Here is a 23392-nt window from a genome sequence, read left to right on the forward strand (position 1 = left end):
CGACGATATAGTTGTTGCGTCATAGCCTAGACTTTAAGCTTAAATAACTTATATAGGTTCTAAAGGTGTATATACAAAGAATAGTGCTTGAATGTTTTGTAAGTGCGTTAAAGCGGTGCTATAAAAATTCAACGATTTACGTAAATATATTACATGTTACACGATTCAATTAAATATTATTATAATACAGTAACTTTTTGGATCACTATTATTTGCACAGCCGTGATTTCGATTTGCACGATTCGCCGTAAAAAGCAAGTGCTTTTATTTGTTTCTAACTTGAAATACAATTTAGAGCCAAGTAAGTACTCCGTAATAAACTTAAATAAAAACTTTCCAGTCTTAAAAAAATAATGGGAACCCATTGATATATGATTAATGATTAATAGTAGGTACTAATATATGACTACAGAATGGCTTACCACAGTTTACTAATATTAATGTCTTTAAACTACATAAAATTCCATTCTAAACTTTACTCCTACCGTAAGCTACCATCATTAATAATCTATCGAGAAGACTTTTGAGAAAATTGCCATAAATGGCTTTAAATAAAAATACAAAAAAGTACATTTTTCTCTATTGATGATAATAGATTTCTCATTCATGCTAATCAAGTTATCTGCATTTTAATTCATCTATTGCCACCTATCAATGTTTTCACATTTACTTATTTTTTTTATAGATTGTAAATAAAATGTTGCATTTTAAAAGAAACTTTAAATCGCCATAACTAAAGGCAACCAAACTGTAACACACTCATACACTCATAACTACTTGTATACGTCTATAAAATTGTTCGTTCATTAATTAATTGTATGAACTATATAACTATTTTTAACACAATATCAAAAACTATACCTATTTATTTAAAAGAAAAAGAGAACATCTTTTCTTTTAAAAAAAAGTTAAATGTTTTAAAAGTTGAATGTACCTACAGTTAAATAAATTTATAAAAACTAATTAAAGGCATATGAATTATCGATATTATATTTATTAAATTAAAACTATAAATTTTAATAATACTTTTCGAATTGACTTAGTCGTTGAATACACTAAATAAATAATTTAAAGTGCTAGTTAACTCAATCATGTGTCTAATATACGTGTAATAGTAGTTATTATATTTGTTCAGTTTATATCACCTATCAATTTTTTTACTAGCTTTTAAGATTTACCTTTAGTTATTTTTAATATGTAACAAGATAATTTAAAAATGACTTTTACAAAATTTTAAATAGTTAAAAAATAATAAAAAATAAAATATATATATATTTATTTATTTGAATGAGTGATTTAAAATTTAAAGAAAATATATTTTTATACTTAGATTTGGAATAATAAGTGTCTTATACTTTAATCACCTGGTGTATAATAGACATGTCATTTGCAGTTAAGTTTTAAAAGGTAGGCTGTTGTTGGTATCTACACCTATACCTATTGATTTAAGCAAATAATATAACTTATAAAAATGTATTTCGTTAAAGACACGATTATTCATTTATATTATATCTATTTGATTCAAATACTAATAAGGTTTCAAAAACTTAATCAGTCTGTTTTACTTATTACATTTTTTCCAGATAAAAATATTTCTTTTCATGAGCAATTTGATTAAATAAAACAACTATTTTGAATTGATGTAAATAGGTGCGTACATAATCTTAAGCTGTACCTATATGAGTAATGTCTTCTTTATTTACATACGCCGACTACACGAATACTAGAGAACGAGTACCTATAATGTATACCACAGCGACACAGCGACAATTTTTAAATCATGAATGTAGAATGTAGAATGTAGATAGGTACCTAATAGAAGTTACCTTTTACTTAAATACATGCAAATGTTCTCAGTTATAGTAGCTTCAAAAACTACAACGTCTGTATAATTAAATTGAACAGTATTAGCAATAATCTCATTATTAAAAAAATTGTTACGAAACATATTATTATAATGTACTATAAGAATTCCTTACTAATGCACAAATACATTTAAGTACCTACCGAGATGTAACTAAATAATCGACAATCAGACGTTCAGGTATAAAAATATTTTATAAAGTGATGTACAATCTGCGACGTCGATCAGATGATAGATATATACTTATAATGTATTTGGGCAAAATCGGTTAGATTTTTGATACATTTCGGAATTTTTGTTTCATTATTGTTTAACAAAAAAAATCCATTTAGACACAATTATAGTTACAAGCAAGTCTAGACGATGGCAAATTATGATAGTGTTTACCTATATGGCTGTATGGTATATAGGTACATTATACATGTAGATATCTTAATATCATAATATATATATATACTGTACACTGAGCGACTCGTCGGTTTTTAGGTTTTTATCTTCGTCAATTATATTTTTCTGAATAATATTTTTTAAGCATTATTTACTAAACGTTATAATCTCTATTAGCTTATAAGTGCTGTGGCCTGTGGTTTATTGTCCAAATGTGTAACAAAAAAGATTATTAATTTGTTTGAATTAGGGTTTCTTCAAAATCCCTGAGTATGTATTATGTATATGATTATTACATAGGGATAGAGTTGAAATTTAAAACGGATATAAATTGGAATCAGACTATAGGTACCGACGAAAGCGGCTATGCTGAATTGTAATGTATTTATTTGAACATCAGGATTTTTATCTTTTACGTATGACAGTTTTAATACAAAGTCTCAATTAAAAATATCCAACTAAAATCCAGATAGATCAAATAAATTATAGATTAATTATTGAAAAAAAATATTTAGCTTTTAAAAGAATACTACGCTCTCGTGTGATGTCTCCGTTGTATAAATGTACAACATAGCAAAAACTATTTTGTGCGGGAAAGAACTGAGAAAGCTATACAGTTATAACTAAAAAACGAAATTTTCACCACATAAAAAGGAGAGCTTTGGCTGTGAAATATCGTTTTTATTTTTTCGATACCGGAACTACAAAAAAAGTTGAAAACACCAAAATAATGAATTTTTAAACAATAAAAACTATTTTTTTTTGTGTGTAAATGATACCAAAAAATAAAAACGATATTTCATGTGGGTGTAGTGACCCCTTAACCTATTATAAAGACTAAACTATCGTGATTCGTAACTGAAAAATTTCGGGAAAAAAAGGTAGTTACGTGAGTGCCATTCTGATATGTATATAGGTGTCGAGTGGGTCATTATTAAAGAACTGTTTTTAATTTAAATTCAATGATATATCATTGACTATTGTGTATGAAAAACTTTTGAACAGACATGATAATCAGACTATACCACCAAGTGATAATATTTTTTTGATATAGATATTTAAGTCTTGCATAAGTTTTGCATGTAGAATTTTTTTACATACCTATATTATAAGTTGAACGATTAATAAAGAACCTTGTATTATATTTTTAAATCTTATGTACAAAAATAAAATTTTTTATGAATATCCAACTACAAAATAATTTACTAGTTTTATGAATCTTGTCAAAATGTTAACTTTAAACGCTTATAAAAAAAATATTGTGAAATTAACAACTTATAAGGCACTTTGTAGTTTGTATTACATTTTTGAGCCTTTTTACTCAGCAAATAATTTTTAATTGATATTAAAAAATAAATATATAGTTTCAAAATAGTCTACATTTAAAATTGTATCGTAAATAAAAAGCTGTAATATAAAAATTTAGTAAAAATTTTAAGTATCTACAATTATTTGTTTTCTAGTTAGGTAAATAAATAAAAAAAAAACATGTTATCAAAAATTAGATTTATATAAAAATTCTTGTTTTTCATAATTTGTTATTTGTTTTTTCCGATTATAAAAATAATAACTGGGAATTTGAAGTTTGACCTCTTTAAAGTAGGTAGAAACTAGCTTAAAACTACCCCCCATAATTTTATAGACAACTTATCGTATACTTATATACAAAAAAATCATATCCTAATAAAATTGATACATTGGTTGCTCCGCTCAGAATCTAAAATGATACGAAAAAACATTATGTATAGGTAGTTATTAGTTACTAAACAATTACTTTTAGAAAAAAAAAATAGTAAAAATATGAATCTCTATCGAAGAGTATGAATACAAGAGGTTTCCACTATTCCACATATAGCTAAATCCGGTCCTGCTTAAAAATATATAAATTAAACGTTCGAAGTTTTTATGAAGTGTAACGATATTATAAAGTATTGTTGGTAATGTTAGAAACTATAATGTATATACTAAATAAACAAAGTTTAGTTAGCTAACTAATTCTAACAGGCAAGAACCATTGAAATATTATCCGAGGGGATGGCTTCAGCTACCTCAACCAACCCTACTAGTATAGTTGTAACCGCCAATGTGTAATTTAATATATTATTGGTATGCATGTAGCGCGATAACGCTTACTGTTGAACACATTTATATAACGGAACGTAGTTATGTAGGTACACTACAGCTATAATAGATTTTCTAATACAATGTATATATATATATATTTATATATTTTATGATTAGTTATTGAATTATGTGTTGCGTAATGTAGGTATAATATACCTTCTTTCATCAATACTAATTACTAAGTTGCGCGCGTTTTAAATATTAGATTTTTCGATCCCCAACGATTTTAAAATTATTATATTATAACAATTTACTAATTTACTATAGTCATAATTTTATTTTATCGCCAAAAAGATTATACAGTATTGTATCGCGTTTAAAAGTTAATAATTGCAGAATTACTGCAGGATACAAGAATTTACGATCTAGAAAATACGACGGTAAATAGCAAACGTTTAATGTACGTATATATATAGTAATAATATATATATATATTATACATAATATAATATAATATTTATTTATTTTTTGAGTAAAACTTTGTCAATTTTTGGTTGACGTCCATTCGGAATGAATATATTAAATTTTAATAATTTGTATATACCTATTGGCTATATTATTACCTACATAAAAAAAAAAAAACTCTAAATACTAAAAGCGAAATGAGTGTATTAAATAAAGCAGGCGCCATACCAACATTCAGATACGAATCAATCCGTGTTTGATATTCTATAGTTGCACGATGAAAAAATGTGACCTTTTTTATCTTTCGGCAAATGAAACCGTAAGTGAGACCAATAATATTGTCGCGACGTATTTATATTGCATTTTCGTGTTTATTTTTCGTGAAATGCTTGTTGCATGTATACGTTTGTCTGTAGGTCAGGGTTCTTGTTTTTAAGGAGCTAACCCGCGTTGTGTAATAATAATTAACATTATCAACGTGCACAAATATTTTAAGTTGTTTCCCATGTTCGAGAGTTTTAAAACGGATATCTACACTAAAATATCTATGTACGAGTATTATATTATGACGTAGTAGGTATTATAGACTCTGGAGGATCGTTTAGTGTTTTTATATTTTTGTAGTTTAATATTGTTCCAACGTTGTTCGCTAAATATTTCTAATAAATCTGATGACATAACATTTTCACGAATTGAGATTATAATTGTATTTTAAACTATGCATATAATTATTATAATATGTATTTTACCTACGTAATAATAAAATAGTGTTAAATATTTTTTTGATTTGACGTTTTCTGATTTTTATGCACGCAAATGAAATTCAAGTCCTAATCGCTATTCGGTATTCCATAGATTCGTATTAGTGATAAATATATTAAATTTAAATAGTATTATAGTAGTGTCGATAATATTAACGCATAATGGTATAACTATAATAATAAATAACAATATAATAAAGTATAATTTATTTTAATTGATTATTTACAAAAAAATATATTTATGTTTAATGTGCCTACATTATAAAATTCAGAGTTAAAAAATATCATACCATATTAAAATATTTATTTTAAATTCCTAGACCTAAACTTATTGATACAAAAATTGTTATAAATATTGACTAAACAGATTTGCTTTTTAAAAGTTCCAAGGTTATTATTGATAAGAGAAAATAAATAATTTTTACCCGTAATAAACTAATAAATAATAATTACATGCGACATTTGACTTCTGATTAATGTTTTCCAGATTATATTCAATATAATAGAATAATAGAATACATAGATTATAAATGTTAATGATTGTTTTCACAAGTGTCAAAGTTCAATGTTTTTTTTATACTTATATTATTATTATATGTTTAAATACAAAATTTAAGCAATAACAATTTTAATTAATATACATATATTAATGGAATAAACATTTTGAGTCTAATATTATTATTGTTTTTAAATTTATTGTTTAATTGCTAGGTCTATTATTATTATTATTAGTTACAGTGTTAAATAACAATAATAAACAATGAAACAATATAAAATCATAATTCGTAAATTCTAATTCATAATAAGGTGGACATTAATATAAAATAGTTTAATATTTTAAATAGGATACTATTAGTAATCAAAAAAAAAAAAAAAATTAAAATAGATAGGTGTCTAATTAAATCTTGTTGTAAACCTTTAATTAACTCAATTATTAAATAATTAACCTATACAAAAAGTGATATTTTTATTAATACATTTTGTCCGTCTATAATACTCAATATCTAAAACCTAAAAATTAAAAATATTTTTGAAAACTTAACAATTTTAGCTGAGAAATAATAAAAATAAATGTTATGATAATTAATTATGTATTTTTAAAACAGAAAAAACTTATTCATTCAAGTATAACTAAAATTAAAAATGATTACCAAAACTAACAATTTATAAATTTAGTATTTAAGTATTTTAATTATGTACAATGTACTTTTTAGCTGTATGAAAATATATCAGTATATCACAATAGTAATATAACAGAAAACAGCCATTAGGCATATTATCTAATAAATAATAATTACCTATACCTACCTAGGTACTTCATGTAAGATAAAAAAATAAAATTTCAAAATATTTATTTTTATAAAATATTTGTGTACAAGTAGCTTGTCTATATATGTCTACCAAGTATTTTGTGCCTATCAATTATAATTTATAACTTTTATTATTTTATAAGTAATTATTATATTATTATACTCTAGATTTGTGCGTTTTGTGTGTTTGCAACGGTGTTCGTTGAAATAATTGAAACGAGGGTGTTTTGCGGTAAATAAATCGCAATGTTGTACATTTTAAAGTGTGCGAAAGTTAATAGGTAGTATAACATAGTATCCAATGCTTATAAAAAATAAATTAAAAAACGTAAAACAGCGAGTAAATACAAAGACAGAAGAGTAGCTCGTCTTAAATATCGCATTCTATCTACGGTAAATCGTAAATCAGAGTGTAATTTGATTGTAAGTAAACAGCATATTATTGAAAAAAAAAATAGAGAATAAATTGTCTAAAATATACAATTGAGTTCTAAAAGAGCAAAATCAATTATTTCTAAAGAATCTAAAAAAAAACTTAACTTACTATTCCTACCAGCAAGTCTAAAGTAATATTGATATCTATGTTAGAAATTATTTCAGAACAAGTTCTGTCTGAAAATTGTCATACATATACCTTATACCCTCATACACAAACGAAAAATATCACGCACATAGTAAACGCCAATAAATATATATTTTGACAAATACAGCTATAGTCAAATCCAACCACAAAAATCACCGACTTAGTTATGAATGCATTACCTACCAAATGAAAAAAATTAATATTGATGGCAACATGTATAAACTAAACTCGGTGATTTGCCACCACAGTAATTTAATGACATCAGCAAATTATACATGCATTATCCGAAATCTCAATAAATGGGTTAGATGCGATGAGTCTAATATTTATTACAGCCGGTGGCCACGTAGAACTAAAGACTTGTATATAATCGTTCTCCAGCAGGAATTAAAACTTTAATTATATAATAATATACCTCCCCTCTCCTGAATAAATACAAAAGAGTTAACTATATCCAAAATTGCAAAATTATAATTAAAAAATGAGTGATATCTCATTAAAAATACTTCGTGTAAAAACACCGCTAAGTAAAAAAAATAACTTAAATTACAAAAGTTGTGATGTCAAAAATTGGCCAAGTAATTTTATAAATTCATCAATATAGAAGTATTTATAACTGTTTGTATTTAATGTACTTTGTATATTTATTTAGATTTTAGTGTAAAAAATAATTTTACTTAGCTTGGCGAAGTTACTATTATTTATGTCTCTACAACTCAGAAACCAAATACTTTATGTCTCGATTCAGTCGATTCAATACATAAATATTCGTATTGCATATCTTTATTATAGTTAAACTATAAAACAATACAACTATAACAAATAATACAATATTTAAATACATTCTTCTAGTAGCTGTTAATAAGCTAAATAAAATTATTTTTACATTAAATAAATACACAAGGTACAATAAATACAAACAGCTATAAATACTTTTATATTAATGAATTTATGAAATTACTTAGCCAATATTTGATATCACAACTTTTGTAATTTAAGTTATTTTATTAGTTTTTATTACGTTTTTACACGGAGTGTTTTTGATGAGATATGCTATATTATATAGATAGGTAGCTAGATACCAATAATTTATGTTATAATATATGTACCTAAAAAAAAAACTTATTCCTGTCTACGCAAATAAAACAGCGAGCAGTGGCATTATTTTCTTACATACCTACCTACAGCAAGAAAGTTTGATCTTATCAGAGTCACCGTATTACATTACCTACAAGTAAGAATTCTTTTTTAACAACTTTTATAATTGCGATTTTACTCATTCATTCAATATAAAATCAAATAATCATTACGTTTTTCGATGTAATTTTAAATGATTTTTATAATTTACAGCTTTAATAATAATACTAAATACCTATTTTAAACTATTTATATAATATTAAGTAACTATATCTATTATATTTTTACTTTACTTACTTTACTTTTACTTCATTAGACAAATCCACAAGGCAATAAATATATACCTACGCGATATAATATGTAATTAATAATAAATTATTGTTATAACTTACAATAAATCTACATAAATAACTAAAAAAAAATGTTATATTTAATATTCGAGTTTATAATAAAATTATTTGTAAATATTATATTAATATGTTTGTAAGTATCTATAATCTATATAAACATTAAACGCGTATGTATAATATACATTTATACCTATATAATAATAAATTATAATACCTATGCAATGTATTGCTTCGTTATTGTCCTTGACCACGCCTAATTCCGTTTAAAACATTTTTATCGGCACATTGGATTCCGCACAAAAACTCGACCGGAGTATACATTGTACAAAATTCGCATGACGCATTAGGTAGCTGGCCCTAATGTACTATAAAGTGCAATTTATTATTAAATCTAATCCTCTATAATTTTAATTAATTAAATAACAACATCAAAACCTTAAAATTGTGAATAATATAGTTTGATCAACCTGTATGTATATTTTAAGGGCCCTTAAGGTTAGGTGGTTTCAAAGTATTATATTATTTATAATTTATAAAATGTTTCTATTTTAATTTAATAAGACATCGTACTATGTATATTTAATAACTATATACATTTATAGTACTTTACTTTTATTTGTTTATTTTTTTTCAATTAAAAATAATTAACTTTAAAAGTATGCGTTTGCAGTAGTACATTCTTAAATTGTATAATTAATTTTTAATTTTTAAGTGCATGTATATAAAACTTAGTAAGTGCTTTTTTTTACCATTTAAAATACATGAAAAGAAGTATACCGTATATCTACAGACTACAATTAATACATAGGTACTAGTGTTAAGTATCATTTTTTTAAGTTAACCAATAACTTAATAGTTAAATAGCATAGATTTCATCAATGATAAAAATATCTATTAACCTACCCAATAAACATAATTATTAAACACTGTCACCGCAACGGACAATTAGGTTTTAGGTAGAATGATAGAAGGCTTGGATGTTAAGACGTGTTAAATTTAATACAGTTACAGTAGTCACGTATGGACTGTACAATTTAAAAAACATTATATTTATTTATAATACAATTTATTATATTTTGTATTATCAAATTGTATAATCAACAATAAACAATAAATATTTATGACTAAAAGTAGTTTTATTACTTTGGAAGGGTGTAATTTAAAGACGGTCCGTCATTATTGTAGGGTTTTAAATATTTGAAGGGTTAGTAAGTAGGTAACATATATTACTTTATGCACACGTACACTATATTTATTAGAAACCCCGGGTGTAAAATGCTAATTGTAAATCGGTTTTGTTTTTTATATGTCAATGTCACGCATTTTCAACGAAACAATTGAAACTTTCATAAAAAATACCTTAAAACGTTCGACCAGTCACCTTAATACCTATATAACGTTCATTAATTCTTAACTTGATAGATTCCAGAGCAATAAAAAATTAGAAAAATTGAAAATATTTACACAGAAATTCATACATTCATATAATCATATAAACCAAGAAATTAAGAAAAAATAAACCATTACTATTAATAATCTGTGGTTTAATGAATATTAGCCACTTCTACTAACTAATTTGTTTTTATTTTTATTCTATCAGTATTAGCAATCTTTCTTTAAAATATGAATCAACTCTTCATTTCATAACAAAGGTTTTTGAAAACTATCAACTAATATGATAATATAAAACTTATAAAGTGCGTTCGGAACCTAACAAATCTCATATAATATTATACTGTATAATATTTATTGCAGTAGCCTGCAGTAAGTAGTTTTTAATAAAGTAGTTCTAGACGTTTATTTCTCGGGATTTTTTTTTAATAGAGATAGAAAATTATATTGGAAAGTTTACTATTTTATGTCTTTAATAATATAGAATGGGTATTAAATCTCATGAACTATTATTTTTAATATGTCTTTTATTCAATGTCATTAATAAAAGTGTATCTATTTTTCTTGATTTTTGAGGTATCGAGAATCTTTTCGGAATCAATAACTACTTTTATATGAACGGCCAATAATCAACAATGTTAACCCATTTAGATGGTTCTAAAAAATAGCTTTAGATTTAAGGAAAAAAATCAGTCACATTAATAAATTTATACTCTTATAACTACCAAATATTGTTCATGATAATATTCTTCAAGGAGTCAATATAATTTTTTTTTCAGTTTTACCTGCCATTTATTCTTATAAATTAACAATAATGATTTCATTTCTGAGCCAAATTAGGTAAAAGTTCAACATGTTTTTTAAGCGAACAGTATTATAAAAATTAATTATGAATTATTAAAAAAAAAATATGGATAACAACAACGAACCAAAATTTATCTATAACAAAATACATATTATTTACTTGTTCTATATAAATGCACAAAAAAAACTCCAATAGGTACCAAAAGCACCAGTTATTCGGGGTTATAAAATGTCATATAAGATCTATCCTCAAACCAATAAAACGCCAATGTTTTGACGTGTAATAGTAATACTATAACAATTTTAAAAACTATGACTGAAGTATAATCGTTTAAAATATATTGATTAAAAATTATATTTCTATTTTGTAATCAACGATAGAAGATATATTTTCGAAAAACGTATTAAAAATAAAACTTACGAGATCAATTATAATACAATTTGAAATAGCTGCATTTATTGAATATATGCGTCATATAATATTAGCTTAAAAATCGTTTAGTCTCTCTGAAGTCTGAAATCTGATTATTCGTTATCCGGCGATGGTGACCACTTTGTAATAGTATACCTAATATTATGGGTAGGTACTATTATAGGTATACCACCTACATATACGTTTCCTGCTGGGAGTACCTATTTATTTATTTTTTAAGTTGCAGTTATATTCATGAAATATGTTTGTTCAAGAAAACAAATAAGGCACCGTGACTTTTCTTGCATAATAATTAAATACATTCTTATCCGGTATCATTCTCTCTTCGTCATTATCATAAATACCTAATAATGTGTATTTAAATTAGAGACGTATTAATAAATAAATTTTCATATAGGTCTATGGTTTAGACCACGTCTTTATAATATAGGTACCACGGTATAATAGTTGCGGGCGGGTATCTATTATTTCGCGACAAATCGTATGTATAATATTTATATAAATAGGTTATTATCTATCACCGACGACGTTTAACGGTGTACATAATATAACAATAATACAGTGTAGTATATTTTTACGATGGCATTTCGATTAATTAATTCATACGGCGATAAACCGCAGTACCTACCCATAGGTAGTTTAGAATGTTTAGATGCCATAAATCCGATAAAAAACAAATAACAAAAAATAAGCCGCACGTGCAGGAATACCTAGCTATAGGTAACCTTGCTGTGGCTAAAGCTATCTGTATCTCGTCCGACCGTTCGGGCGACGTAAATGACGTTTTAGGTCGCCGCCGGCGTATAGATGCAGTACACAATCATCATGGCATAATATTGTTTCACGCACTTTCTATATAATATATGTCGGTGCCCACCTACTAACTGGGTATACGCTGGTGTACTGCGAGAGGTAGGTGATGCACTTGGTAGTCCATTACCTACGTACAGAGAGCTGTACGCCCATTTACCGTTTTTTAAATCGTACCTATATTGCATAGTCACTGCTGCGAACCTAGTCCGGGCGGCTAGTCGCGCGTCGTTCGATCGCCGTAAGTACCTGTATAAAGTACGTGCCGAGAAACTCAAACCGATCAAATCTCGTGATCTACATTGTTTTTTTTTTTTATTCATTTTGTTACTTAGATTACCTATTCGTGTCGTAATATTTTTGGTCTCACGATTTTCACGTTCGGATCACAAACGTACACGTAATCGTAATAGAATGTACAGGTAGGTAGGTCGTATCGGTGTTTCGCGGTCGTCGGGACGTATAGTGCGCGGTGATCTCGAAAAATCGTCGATTGTTTCGCTTTCATGTCATACGACTACATACCGAGTATAGAGGAAGTAGGCAAGTAAATCTAATGTAGGTATAAAAAATGTATAGGCGCAACTGAGAAACTGTCGAGTCGCGTTTTTTTCAGTTTAAATTATTGTTATTTTGTTTTTTTTTTTTTTCATATAGAATTTACAAACGAAAAAAAGAATTCGTTCGACGTATACGTACGTAATAAAATTAATATATTATTATTATAAAATTCGCGGCGGTACGAAATAATATTAATTTTGTGCGAAGTGGGACGGAGATGCGCGAGTGTACATGAAATCCGGCTAAACCCGCGCAGACCTGCGGTGGCGGCGACAGACTGTGTTTTGAAAAGAGAAATAAGCGGAAAATGGTTCATCATCGATCGTCGCTAACTTCAACAACCAAAACCGTTCCTATTATCAACAACTGTGATTCGTGAAGACTAGTGATAATTTTTCGGGTTCTGTTATTATTTTGTAGATATTTAGTATTAGTTATTGTATAATGTTATTATTATTATGCGTTTTTTAAATGTCGTGAAAATGTTCTGTTATAGAATTCACTCGACGTGGTTTTTTTTGTGTTAAAACGGATGGTACAACGGTTCCCGCCCTTTCCTTTAGATTACCCGGTCGACCTTTGAACAAAACACCCACCCGTAAGTCGTTTTACCCTGTCCAAAAATTCTTCTTACTTATCTCAAGTTTACCAAATCTGTTTTGTGCATCCTACTACACTAACGATTTTCCCAGCATTCGACCGCCTCTTATTATTGTTGATTCTGGTTTGGCAGTCGTTTACATATTTGCATGTTTCTAATATTCAAGCCATTTACGTCCTTCAACTTAAAACATTTTTTTTTAGGTTAGGCAAAACATTGTTAACCTTGGCTTAAACTGGTTCATCTTGATTGTTGTTACCAAGACGTTAATGAGTTTTTTGTATATGTTTCAGGTGAATCACTTACATGGAAAAGCCACTTGATTGGTACGCTGAAGCAAAGTCTGTGATTGAGAGCGAGATATCCCTGTTGAATCATATTAGTATATCGTCTTTGATAGCTTCTGACGGTGTATATTTGAATATTGAAACACTTGAAAAACAACAATTTTGTGTGCTCTTGAACAAACAAGGATTTCGAGTTGTCGCCAAAGCCTTTGATCAAGATACCAACAACTCGCAACTCTGTTACGAAACTCATTTTGCACTATTGTCTAATATCAGCAAAGGCTATTGTCAACGATTCAATGAGTTAGTAGCTTTTAAATTGAACGAAGTTGCTAGGTCATGCAAAGATACAGATAATCAAATAGCAAAATCTTAAGCAAAATGGCTACTAATGATATCAGACCCGCTGTTGAAGAACAGATTGAATCTACACTTGAAAAAGGTGAGTTAAATATTATTGAATTTATTATTATGTATTATAATGTACCTATTGTTTTTATATTTTAAATAATTAATGTTAACTTCCAATAAGTGACAATTGTTTTAAGTAATTGCATGATAAAGGTAATGGTAGAAATGATTATTAATTAGGTAATTTCATTTCATTTGAAATCTATGTGTAGTAATATTTTTTATCAGCATTATTAGCAATGATGTTGTAAGTCATAAGAGTGATCTACTTATTTTACCGACAATTATTTGCAGATGCAAAAAAAAAATTATTTTAAAAAATTATGTAGGTTTCAAACATTTTTTTAAAAATGTATTAATTATAATAATTATATACATTTATTGAAAAAGTTTTTTTTTACTAAAAAAATATTGTTATCTACCAATATTAAAATAATAATATTTTATTAATTATTCAAAATTGTATTTATTTTCATATCATTAAAAATATCTTTGAATATTGATTCGTTTAACAAATACATATTGCATAGATCTTCACCATTCAACTGCTTTTCAAACAGGAAGTGTTGTATTGAATCATTTATCAAAATTTAGTTTTATAATACTCTATAAATATTCAATGTGCTGGGTATGGCCCCTAGTTTGTTGGTCATCATTATTTTCACTGTGATTAATAGTTGTTTGGATAAATCAAGTGGATTCAAGTTTATGTATGCATTTCATTTATCACTGCAGTGGATGAATGGCCCTTAGTCCTACTTTTCTCACAATGAAAAAAAGGGTTTACCCCATTACACGATTGTCGTAGTGGGCGGTTAGTGGTAGATCACTAAAAAAAGAGTTGTATCAAGTATAATAGATTGCTTATTACATCTATATTTCATTGACCATTACCTAGTATTTCTAAAATTATTTGTATAACTTATATGATTTAAAAGTTTATAAACAAAATATGAATGAAGTAGGTATTAATTTTATTTTCCTAGACTACACTTGATAATTATAGTGAGGTTGGTAGGCATAAACTAACATAATATAAACCATTGCCAACAATATTAAACGACCTTACTTTTAAATGTTTATATTATTATACCTATAGGTAAATAAAAAAAATATTTTATTAGACATAAATCATTAATAGCATTGATAAAACTTATATGTAACCATGTTTAATCAATTGTTAGATTTCAATGTTTTTTTTTTTTAAATGTAAGACATTTTAGGTGTTTACTTTTCTCAATTACCTATATGTCTATACTTTTAAGTATTTTGTTAGCACTTAATATTGGAAATTTGTTTAGTTAATTGTGTACAAAGTATTAACTTATTTACTATTTGATATATTATGATTTATTAAAGTTTTTAATATTAAAACATAATATATTATTTTTCATAATATGTACTTTATGGGTTTAGTATGGTATAATGTTAAGAATTTTTGTTATTAGAATTAATTTTTCTAATATGGATCATGAATGACTATCCAAAAATGTATGCAACATGACATGGCATAATAATCCTATGATTGAAATTTAAACATATTTTTTATGTATATTCTGTACAATTTTATAAAAGAAAAAAGCTTTAAGACAATTGGTTATAATTTATATTCATATTAGTTCAGTTTACAATATAATAATCAAGTTCCTAGCTATTTCTTTAATTAAATGAATACATAAATAGAATAGTATTTCTCTAGATATGTAATATTTTTTCTCTCTTATGTTTTTCATATTATTTATTATATTATAGACATTTTGATTAGTGATTATCAAAAGTATTACAATAATTAAAATTAATTAAATGTTAAAGAATGAGTTTAAAAAATATACTACATGCAAGACAATAGTTTTTCTTTCAATTCCTATTTTTAATTTAAGTATTATAATATATTCTAAGTAATGCACATTATACTATTAACAGAGCCAATAAGTGCTGTTTATTTATAAGATACAACTTTTTAATTTTTAATTAAATTTCACAAAAACAAATCTGTAATTTATTCAATGGAAAAATAAAGCAATTTTATAAAATTAGTTTTTAAAAAATTATCATCTAATATTTAAGCTTAAAATAATAGGTAAATTAAGATTTTGAAAAGTGTCTTAGTATTTAAATAATATAGTAGGTAGGAAATTTCATGGACATTATATAGTTGATATTACCACATTTATAAATGAGTTTACATTTTTCAAATGTATATTTATAATAAATAGATTAAATGTATTCAACTATATTAATGTTAATTTAGAAAATGAGTTTCAGTTACTAGCACAAATATTATATATTTAAATTTAAAAGTTAATTCAACTTCTAATGGCTTTTAATAGTAAGTTAATAATTTATTAAATTATTTGTGGCCGTATCATTAATAAATACCTATTAGAAATGAATGAATACTTTTTAAAACAAATTTGATATCTTTTGTAGAAAAAGAATATGGTATTTTATATTTTTGTTGTAATAAATTCATCTTAACATAATCTTGTTTATATTGAAATTGGGCTTAGTGAAAATAACCTTAATATTTTTGTCATAAATGACTTTAATCCTGGAATGGATTTTTTAATGTACAGGTATTATATGGATTGAACTCCTTATTATAACCATTGGGAATAGAATTTTGTAAAAAAATATATATATTATATTCCAACCTGTAAAAATGTCTATATTTTAATTTTTTCTTAAAAAATGATACTCATGTTTTATTATTAAAATATTTATGAATAATGAATATTTTAGAGGATTATTTTTTTTCTTAATTTTCAGGTATTATGATACATTAAATGTTTAAATTAATGATTAATGATTATATTTAAAATTAAAAAATGTTAGTACATTCGAAATAATATAATACAAATACTTAAATCATAGATGTATACAGGCCTTTTTTCAAGGTATATATAACATCAATATAGAACGTTATTTTAAGAATTTAATATTCTGGTAAAAAAATGTCTTTATTTTTTCACTTATCACTTTTTTGTTTTCATGTTTTAGCGTTTTATTATTTTTAATCTTGTGGTTTATTCCCCTTTTGTATAAACACTATAAACTTTAACCATTCAATGACATATTGATATATTCCCTATATCACATAATTTTGATCTTTAAGTATATCAATCTCAGTCATATATAATTTCAATGTTAACTATTTATTTACTATTTCGTAGCTGAAGAAAAAAATTGAAAGAAGTATCCCCTTGTTAATATATTTATTTACAGTAGTCACCGTTTTATCCAGACTGCTATATAATACGGACAAATATTTAGACTAATTATAAAATTATTACTAAAAACATCTCTTGATAGGATATTAACCTAACCTTTTTTTTTCGGGTTAAATCAACGACCGAGAGAGAACCGCTTTCGCATTACTTCCTCTAATAGGATATTAACCTAACCTAGGATTTTGTCTTACTTCTCTTGATCTTGTCAAACCTACTTGCCCTAATTTCTCAGATGGAGTTTACGCCATTTATGTTTTGTTGGTATTTTTAAAAAATATTATTAAATGTTTTATTAACAGTGTAATAACTTGTACTAATAAATCATTAAATAATATATTATACTTTTGTTTTAAATTAATATTTTATTGATTTTAATTATGTATAATGTATACTCAACAAATCATTATAAACATAATAGTTTATAAATGTCTATAATACATGTAATGTCTATACACTACACATATTTCTCTTCGAGTTTATTTTCCCAAAAATAATAGTTTGAAGAATATATTGTATGGATGATTTTTTTTTTAATGTACCTATTATATTCTTGAGTGAGAATGTGCAAATTAATGGTTTAAAATGGTTTAGCGCGTATCGTATTTTCAAGGTTTGATGGGGGGTAATCATAATATAATGAATAGTAAGAAAGCTTGAAACTACCATACATTAAGCTCTTTTATTGTTAAGAAAATAAATATTAATCATTGTATTGTATTCTCGGAAGTTGAAAGTTCGTGTTAACCGGCGTATTTTACAAAGACAATTTTAGCATATTTTTATACTGTTATACTGTCATACTGAATACTGATCGTTCAACGTTCTGCACAAACAAAAATGTGCACTTGTGCCTCCACAGTCCACAGTCCACACTCATAAAATATGTAGGTCTTGAGTTTTGAGTATGTGGGTAAGATAGTATTTTTAGAATTTTCATATAAACCATTAATAATAATTTTCATCATCACTATATAGATAGTGATTTATTTGTTTATTTAAATTCGTAGTCAAAATATAATTTTTAATCACTTACAGTGTTAGTCACACGGCTTTCCTTCGGAATAAGTATTTGATAGAGGTATTGACGTATTGTAGACAAAATCTGAAATTTTTAATTTCGACCTGGCTCATTTTTTCATGACTGTCATATGATTTTAGCTATTATTATCAAACGTCTATGACGTAATGTAGTATTACTACCATATTATACAGTGTAGAAATATCATATAAATATAATAGCTTAGGAATCAGTTTAAACTAGACTATATGATTGATATTTATGATCCTACTTACATGCATGTTGTCTTATCTGCTTATGACTACGGTACCATACTAAAAACGACAAGTAATTATTTTCAATTTTATCGAAATGATAACTTGGATAAGTTGTTCTGCGGTGTTGATTGACATAATATGATCATTTCGTTTTCAATGTGTGCTCGTGACAGCCAGTTTACTCTTTTAATGCATAGTTGTTCATTCATGAATCGTAAAATGTATTTAAAACTGTTACTTCGACTATGATTGATTTTTTTAAATGTCTGATATTTTTTGTAAGATGTCATAAAATTTCTGGTAAGACTTTAATTGTACGAGTAGCTTGATATTGTACCTGCGAATTATATATGTATACATATAGAATATTAGCACGCAACACGGCTTTAGAGACAAATACTGTATAGTAAACCGCAGTTGTCAACTATATTCGTCAAACGACATTCGATCTATTGTCATGTTTTTGTGAACGTGGACGGCGCCATACAATTTTCTTTGTTGAGACAGTCGGGCGACGATTATTTCTTAACGAGGTATTTATTGATGACTGATGTTTTGGAATGAAATGTACTCTAGTCCAAAAACACGTAATAATATCGAAGAATTAAGATCGCGTATTGCAATTTGCACTATCAAATATAAATAGTATTACAAATCGCAAACTAAGACTGATTTCAGTAACTTTTTATTCAGCTATAATACATTTTTTGGGGGGAATTGAAACATTTTTAGGTGCCGTCCTCGTTTGAAAACTATTATTATTATTTATTTATGTATGTATAGAACATGTAAACTATTTTAGATATATGTATATTAATAAGTAATATAATATTAAAACCTTAAAAAAATAAAACATGTTTAAAATAGTGTAGTAAATAATTATAATTTGTATGATTCCATGTAAATCTTTGTTACTTATTAGATATTACATATTCATTTAAAATTTTTTTTTAATTTGATAATTTATTGATACTGATTTTATATTTTGACTGTTTTAGATGTTGCTACTGAAAAAGACATCTCAATTGCTGAACAAGATGATCTTCAAGCCAAAGAAAAAGAGAAGAAACTTGGACATAGAAGAGTGGGTGTTGATGGAGAAATCACCTATAAGAAAATTCAAACTGGTCAAATTATGGGTTCAATACAACTGGGAATACAGCATGCAGTAGGAGGCCTTGCTTCAAAGCCTGAACGTGATTTGCTTATGCAAGATTTTATGACCGTTGAAACAACAGTGTTTCCAAGTGATGGAACTAATCACACTCCAGCTCACCACTATCCAGAGTTTATTTTTAAGACATACGCTCCAATTGCATTCCGTTATTTCAGAGACTTATTCGGTATTCAACCAGATGATTATCTTATATCGTTTTGTAACTCACCACTTCGTGAATTGTCCAACCCGGGTGCTAGTGGGTCAATATTTTACCTCACACGGGATGATGAATTTATTATGAAAACTGTACAGCACAAGGAAGGTGAATTTTTACAAAAACTACTTCCTGGATACTACATGAATTTGAATCAGAATCCAAGAACTTTGTTGCCAAAATTTTTCGGTCTTTATTGTTATCAATGCAATTCAAAAAACATTAGATTAGTAGCTATGAACAATTTACTACCTTCTAACATAAAAATGCACCAAAAGTATGATCTGAAAGGTTCGACTTACAAAAGAAAAGCTTCCAAAGATGAAAGACAAAAGTCATCGCCTACATTTAAAGATTTAGACTTTAAAGAACACCATCCCGATGGTATTTTTTTGGAGCCAGATACTCACTCAGCTCTTCTCAAAACTATGCAAAGAGATTGTCGTGTACTAGAAAGTTTTAAAATAATGGATTACAGTCTTTTAGTGGGTGTTCATAATGTCGACCTTGCTCAGAGAGAGAAAGAAGAACGAAGAGTGGCACGGTTACGTAAAGCTGTTGATGCTGATACTTTATCAGAAACGTCTACTCTAAGTCGAACAGCTGAAGCTAATCGGCAGCGTTTAATGGCTCATTCAACAGCGATGGAAAGTATTCAGGCAGACACTGGAACTTCATCTGATGAAGATTGTGCTTCGCCTAGAGGTGGCATACCTGCTAGAAGTGGAAGTGGTGATAGCTTATTACTATTTGTTGGAATTATTGATATATTACAAAGTTATCGACTAAAGAAAAAACTAGAGCATACGTTCAAAGCCATCATACATGATGGTGACTCTGTTTCTGTACATAGACCTGATTTCTATGCCACTAGATTTTTGGACTTTATGACCAAGTATGTAAAATGCATAATTAATTATTTATTCATTCATTCATTTCATTTTTCATTTTTTCATTTTAGGTCTGTGTTCAAGAAACTTTTGTGTCCTCTAAAACGCTCACCATCCAAGCGACGTAGCATGTCACGTACACGTACGCGTGATCAAACTGATGCAGAAGGCACATTTTCCACATGTTCAACACCACCTCCAGCATTTGAGGATGCTATTCGTCGTGATTTTGTATATGACAAACGTTCCAGCATGACTCGCATACGTCGTCCATCTCCAGGATTGCGCACTGATGGTCCTTCTGGCTCGTCGCACGCCGGCGAGAGTAAGTCGTCTACATTGAGTGTGGGATCGGGCAGCACTACATCTGGCATCGGGGGTTCAGCAGGCAGACAATCTGTGGAAGCCACATGGACGGAAGGTACACCTAGCTACACGGAGTCTTCAAGCAGCGCCGACATGGCTTCGGATACCATACAAATGGCTATTTTGGGGGGTGATCTTAAATCATTAGAAATGACACACTTATAAGTTATTGAATGTTACTTATAGTCTAATCGGAACAGATTTTATTGGATTTAAACTTAATAATTATTTATCTAGATTGAGCTAAACCTGAATAGTCAGTATACCAAGATTTAATTAACTATTACTAGTGTAGGATATCTTTCATTTGAATGTATGTATTTTTACATAACAATTTTTAATTTTTCTTTCATTGTGAAATGCACTTTGATGATTGCTTATCAAAATTAGAACAGTATTATTAAGTCACTTACTCATTCGATATATGCTATTAGATAGTATTGTGTAGACAAGCATTAATGTGATTAAAAAACTCGCCAATTTCGAACAAAGATCTGCTAAAGTTATATGATCCGATTGGACTGTGAAATTTGACAAATTGTTTTTATTTATTTTTTAAAAAATTGTATAGCTGCTGAGCCCCTTTTGTTGGATCTCTTAATAATAAGGCCAAAAACCTAAAATATAATTATAAAAGACAAATTTAAATGCTTCTGAATAGAATATTATTTAGACACAGCACAAAATTCTCACTTTTCAACATTTAAAAAATTTTTGTTTCATTTTTATTAGTTTTTATTATTATTTATATAATGACTAAAAAAAAAACTCAATGTTTTATACACTTATATTGTTTATTATAGATGGTACCACTTTGGTTGAGAACCGCTTCCAGCGGATGAAACTCAATGTGATGGCTCGTGTATTTAGGTTATCACAAACTGAAAAATAACCTAACTTAGGTTTAAATAATAAATAATTATAAATAAATGTTATTTATTACTATTATTACTACTATTATTATAATTATTATTATTATTATTATTATTATTATTAAATATTATTATAATTATTGATTACGCCTACCGCCTACGTAATAACATAAGTATACCTAAAAGAATAAACAATTTTCCATTGTGTTCGTATCAACCGCCTAAACGGATTTAGTACAGTATTCATAATTTTAAACAATTTTAGACTCATGTATGATCTTTTGAAAATTAAATGTTTTCAAAAAAAAAATAAAAACATAAAAAAAAATCATCTTTAATTTTTATTTCCAGAATCTGCAAATTGTTTCCTGATGTTTACTAGACAGTGTATGATGAAAACATGTTCAAATAATGTTTCAGCATCATTGGATGGAAATTCAATGATGATTATGATGTAATGGTTATTTTTGAGTTGAAATATTTTGCTGTAAGATATGGTTAGTTGATTTTATTAATGTTTATGTTTTGTTTCTGGGAAGATAAAAGTCTGATGTCGATCTCATTTTTTTTTTTAAATTTGTTATAATTTTTTTTCGTCAATATTGAACTACGTTTTAGAATTTTGTATTTTATTAGATGTAATGGTTAGAGGTCTCAGTTAACGACTTCCCTTGTTATTGCCTTTTTTCATTTTTATTTTAAGTATTGTTATTTATTAACATTACCCAGTAAAACATAATTATTTTTCATAAATGTTTATGAAGAATTCAATTTTATGATAATTAATTTACTATCACAACTACTGCGATAGAATAAAATTCAAATTTGAACCACATTCAACCTAACACTTGATTCTTGAGGTAAGTATAATATTAAAAGTTTAAAATATATCACGCTTTTAGAAAAATTCTTTCAATATATTGTTTCATGAAAATAAATATACTTGCTATTTTAAAGAAGATTATTCTTACTTAAAATAAATCAGTTAAAATTACCTATTTATTAAAATAAATAATAATAATTTTTTTATAATTTTAAAGTCATCTTACAAATTTATAAGTATTATGAGTGATATTTTTTTTTTACTGTTTAAAGAGTACTAAGTATAATTTTTGTTATAAATGTATGTTGGTTGTCAAAATTTTGTTGTTCTTTTTATTAAATTA

The 23392-nt window shown here is 26.6% G+C and overlaps 2 protein-coding genes across 7 annotated transcripts; both read left to right on the forward strand.

The window, feature by feature from the left end:
* The first annotated feature begins 12455 nt into the window (after positions 1 to 12455).
* Positions 12456 to 23061, forward strand: LOC114122765 (phosphatidylinositol 4-phosphate 5-kinase type-1 alpha-like). 6 transcript variants are annotated; one of them, XM_027985521.2, is made up of 6 exons: positions 12460 to 12918; positions 13018 to 13055; positions 13129 to 13519; positions 13816 to 14251; positions 19724 to 20993; positions 21060 to 22370. In XM_027985521.2, the coding sequence occupies exons 4-6, from the start codon at positions 14191 to 14193 to the stop codon at positions 21517 to 21519; spliced, it is 1791 nt and encodes a 596-aa protein (XP_027841322.1). In that variant the 5' UTR covers positions 12460 to 12918; positions 13018 to 13055; positions 13129 to 13519; positions 13816 to 14190; the 3' UTR covers positions 21520 to 22370. The 6 variants fall into 6 exon arrangements, with proteins under 6 accessions (XP_050057546.1, XP_050057548.1, XP_050057547.1 ...); XM_050201589.1 differs by adding an exon at positions 22578 to 23061 and having other exon boundaries at positions 12456 to 13519; positions 21060 to 21409; XM_050201591.1 differs by adding an exon at positions 22578 to 23061 and having other exon boundaries at positions 12456 to 13519; positions 21060 to 21313.
* Positions 13829 to 14185, forward strand: LOC114122767 (GSK3B-interacting protein-like). Its single transcript, XM_027985527.1, has one exon. It carries the CDS (start codon positions 13829 to 13831, stop codon positions 14183 to 14185), a length of 357 nt encoding a protein of 118 aa, XP_027841328.1.
* Positions 23062 to 23392: the final 331 nt, after the last annotated feature.

Source organism: Aphis gossypii, chromosome 2, assembly GCF_020184175.1.
Source record: "Aphis gossypii isolate Hap1 chromosome 2, ASM2018417v2, whole genome shotgun sequence".
NCBI classification, from domain to species: Eukaryota; Metazoa; Arthropoda; class Insecta; order Hemiptera; family Aphididae; genus Aphis; species Aphis gossypii.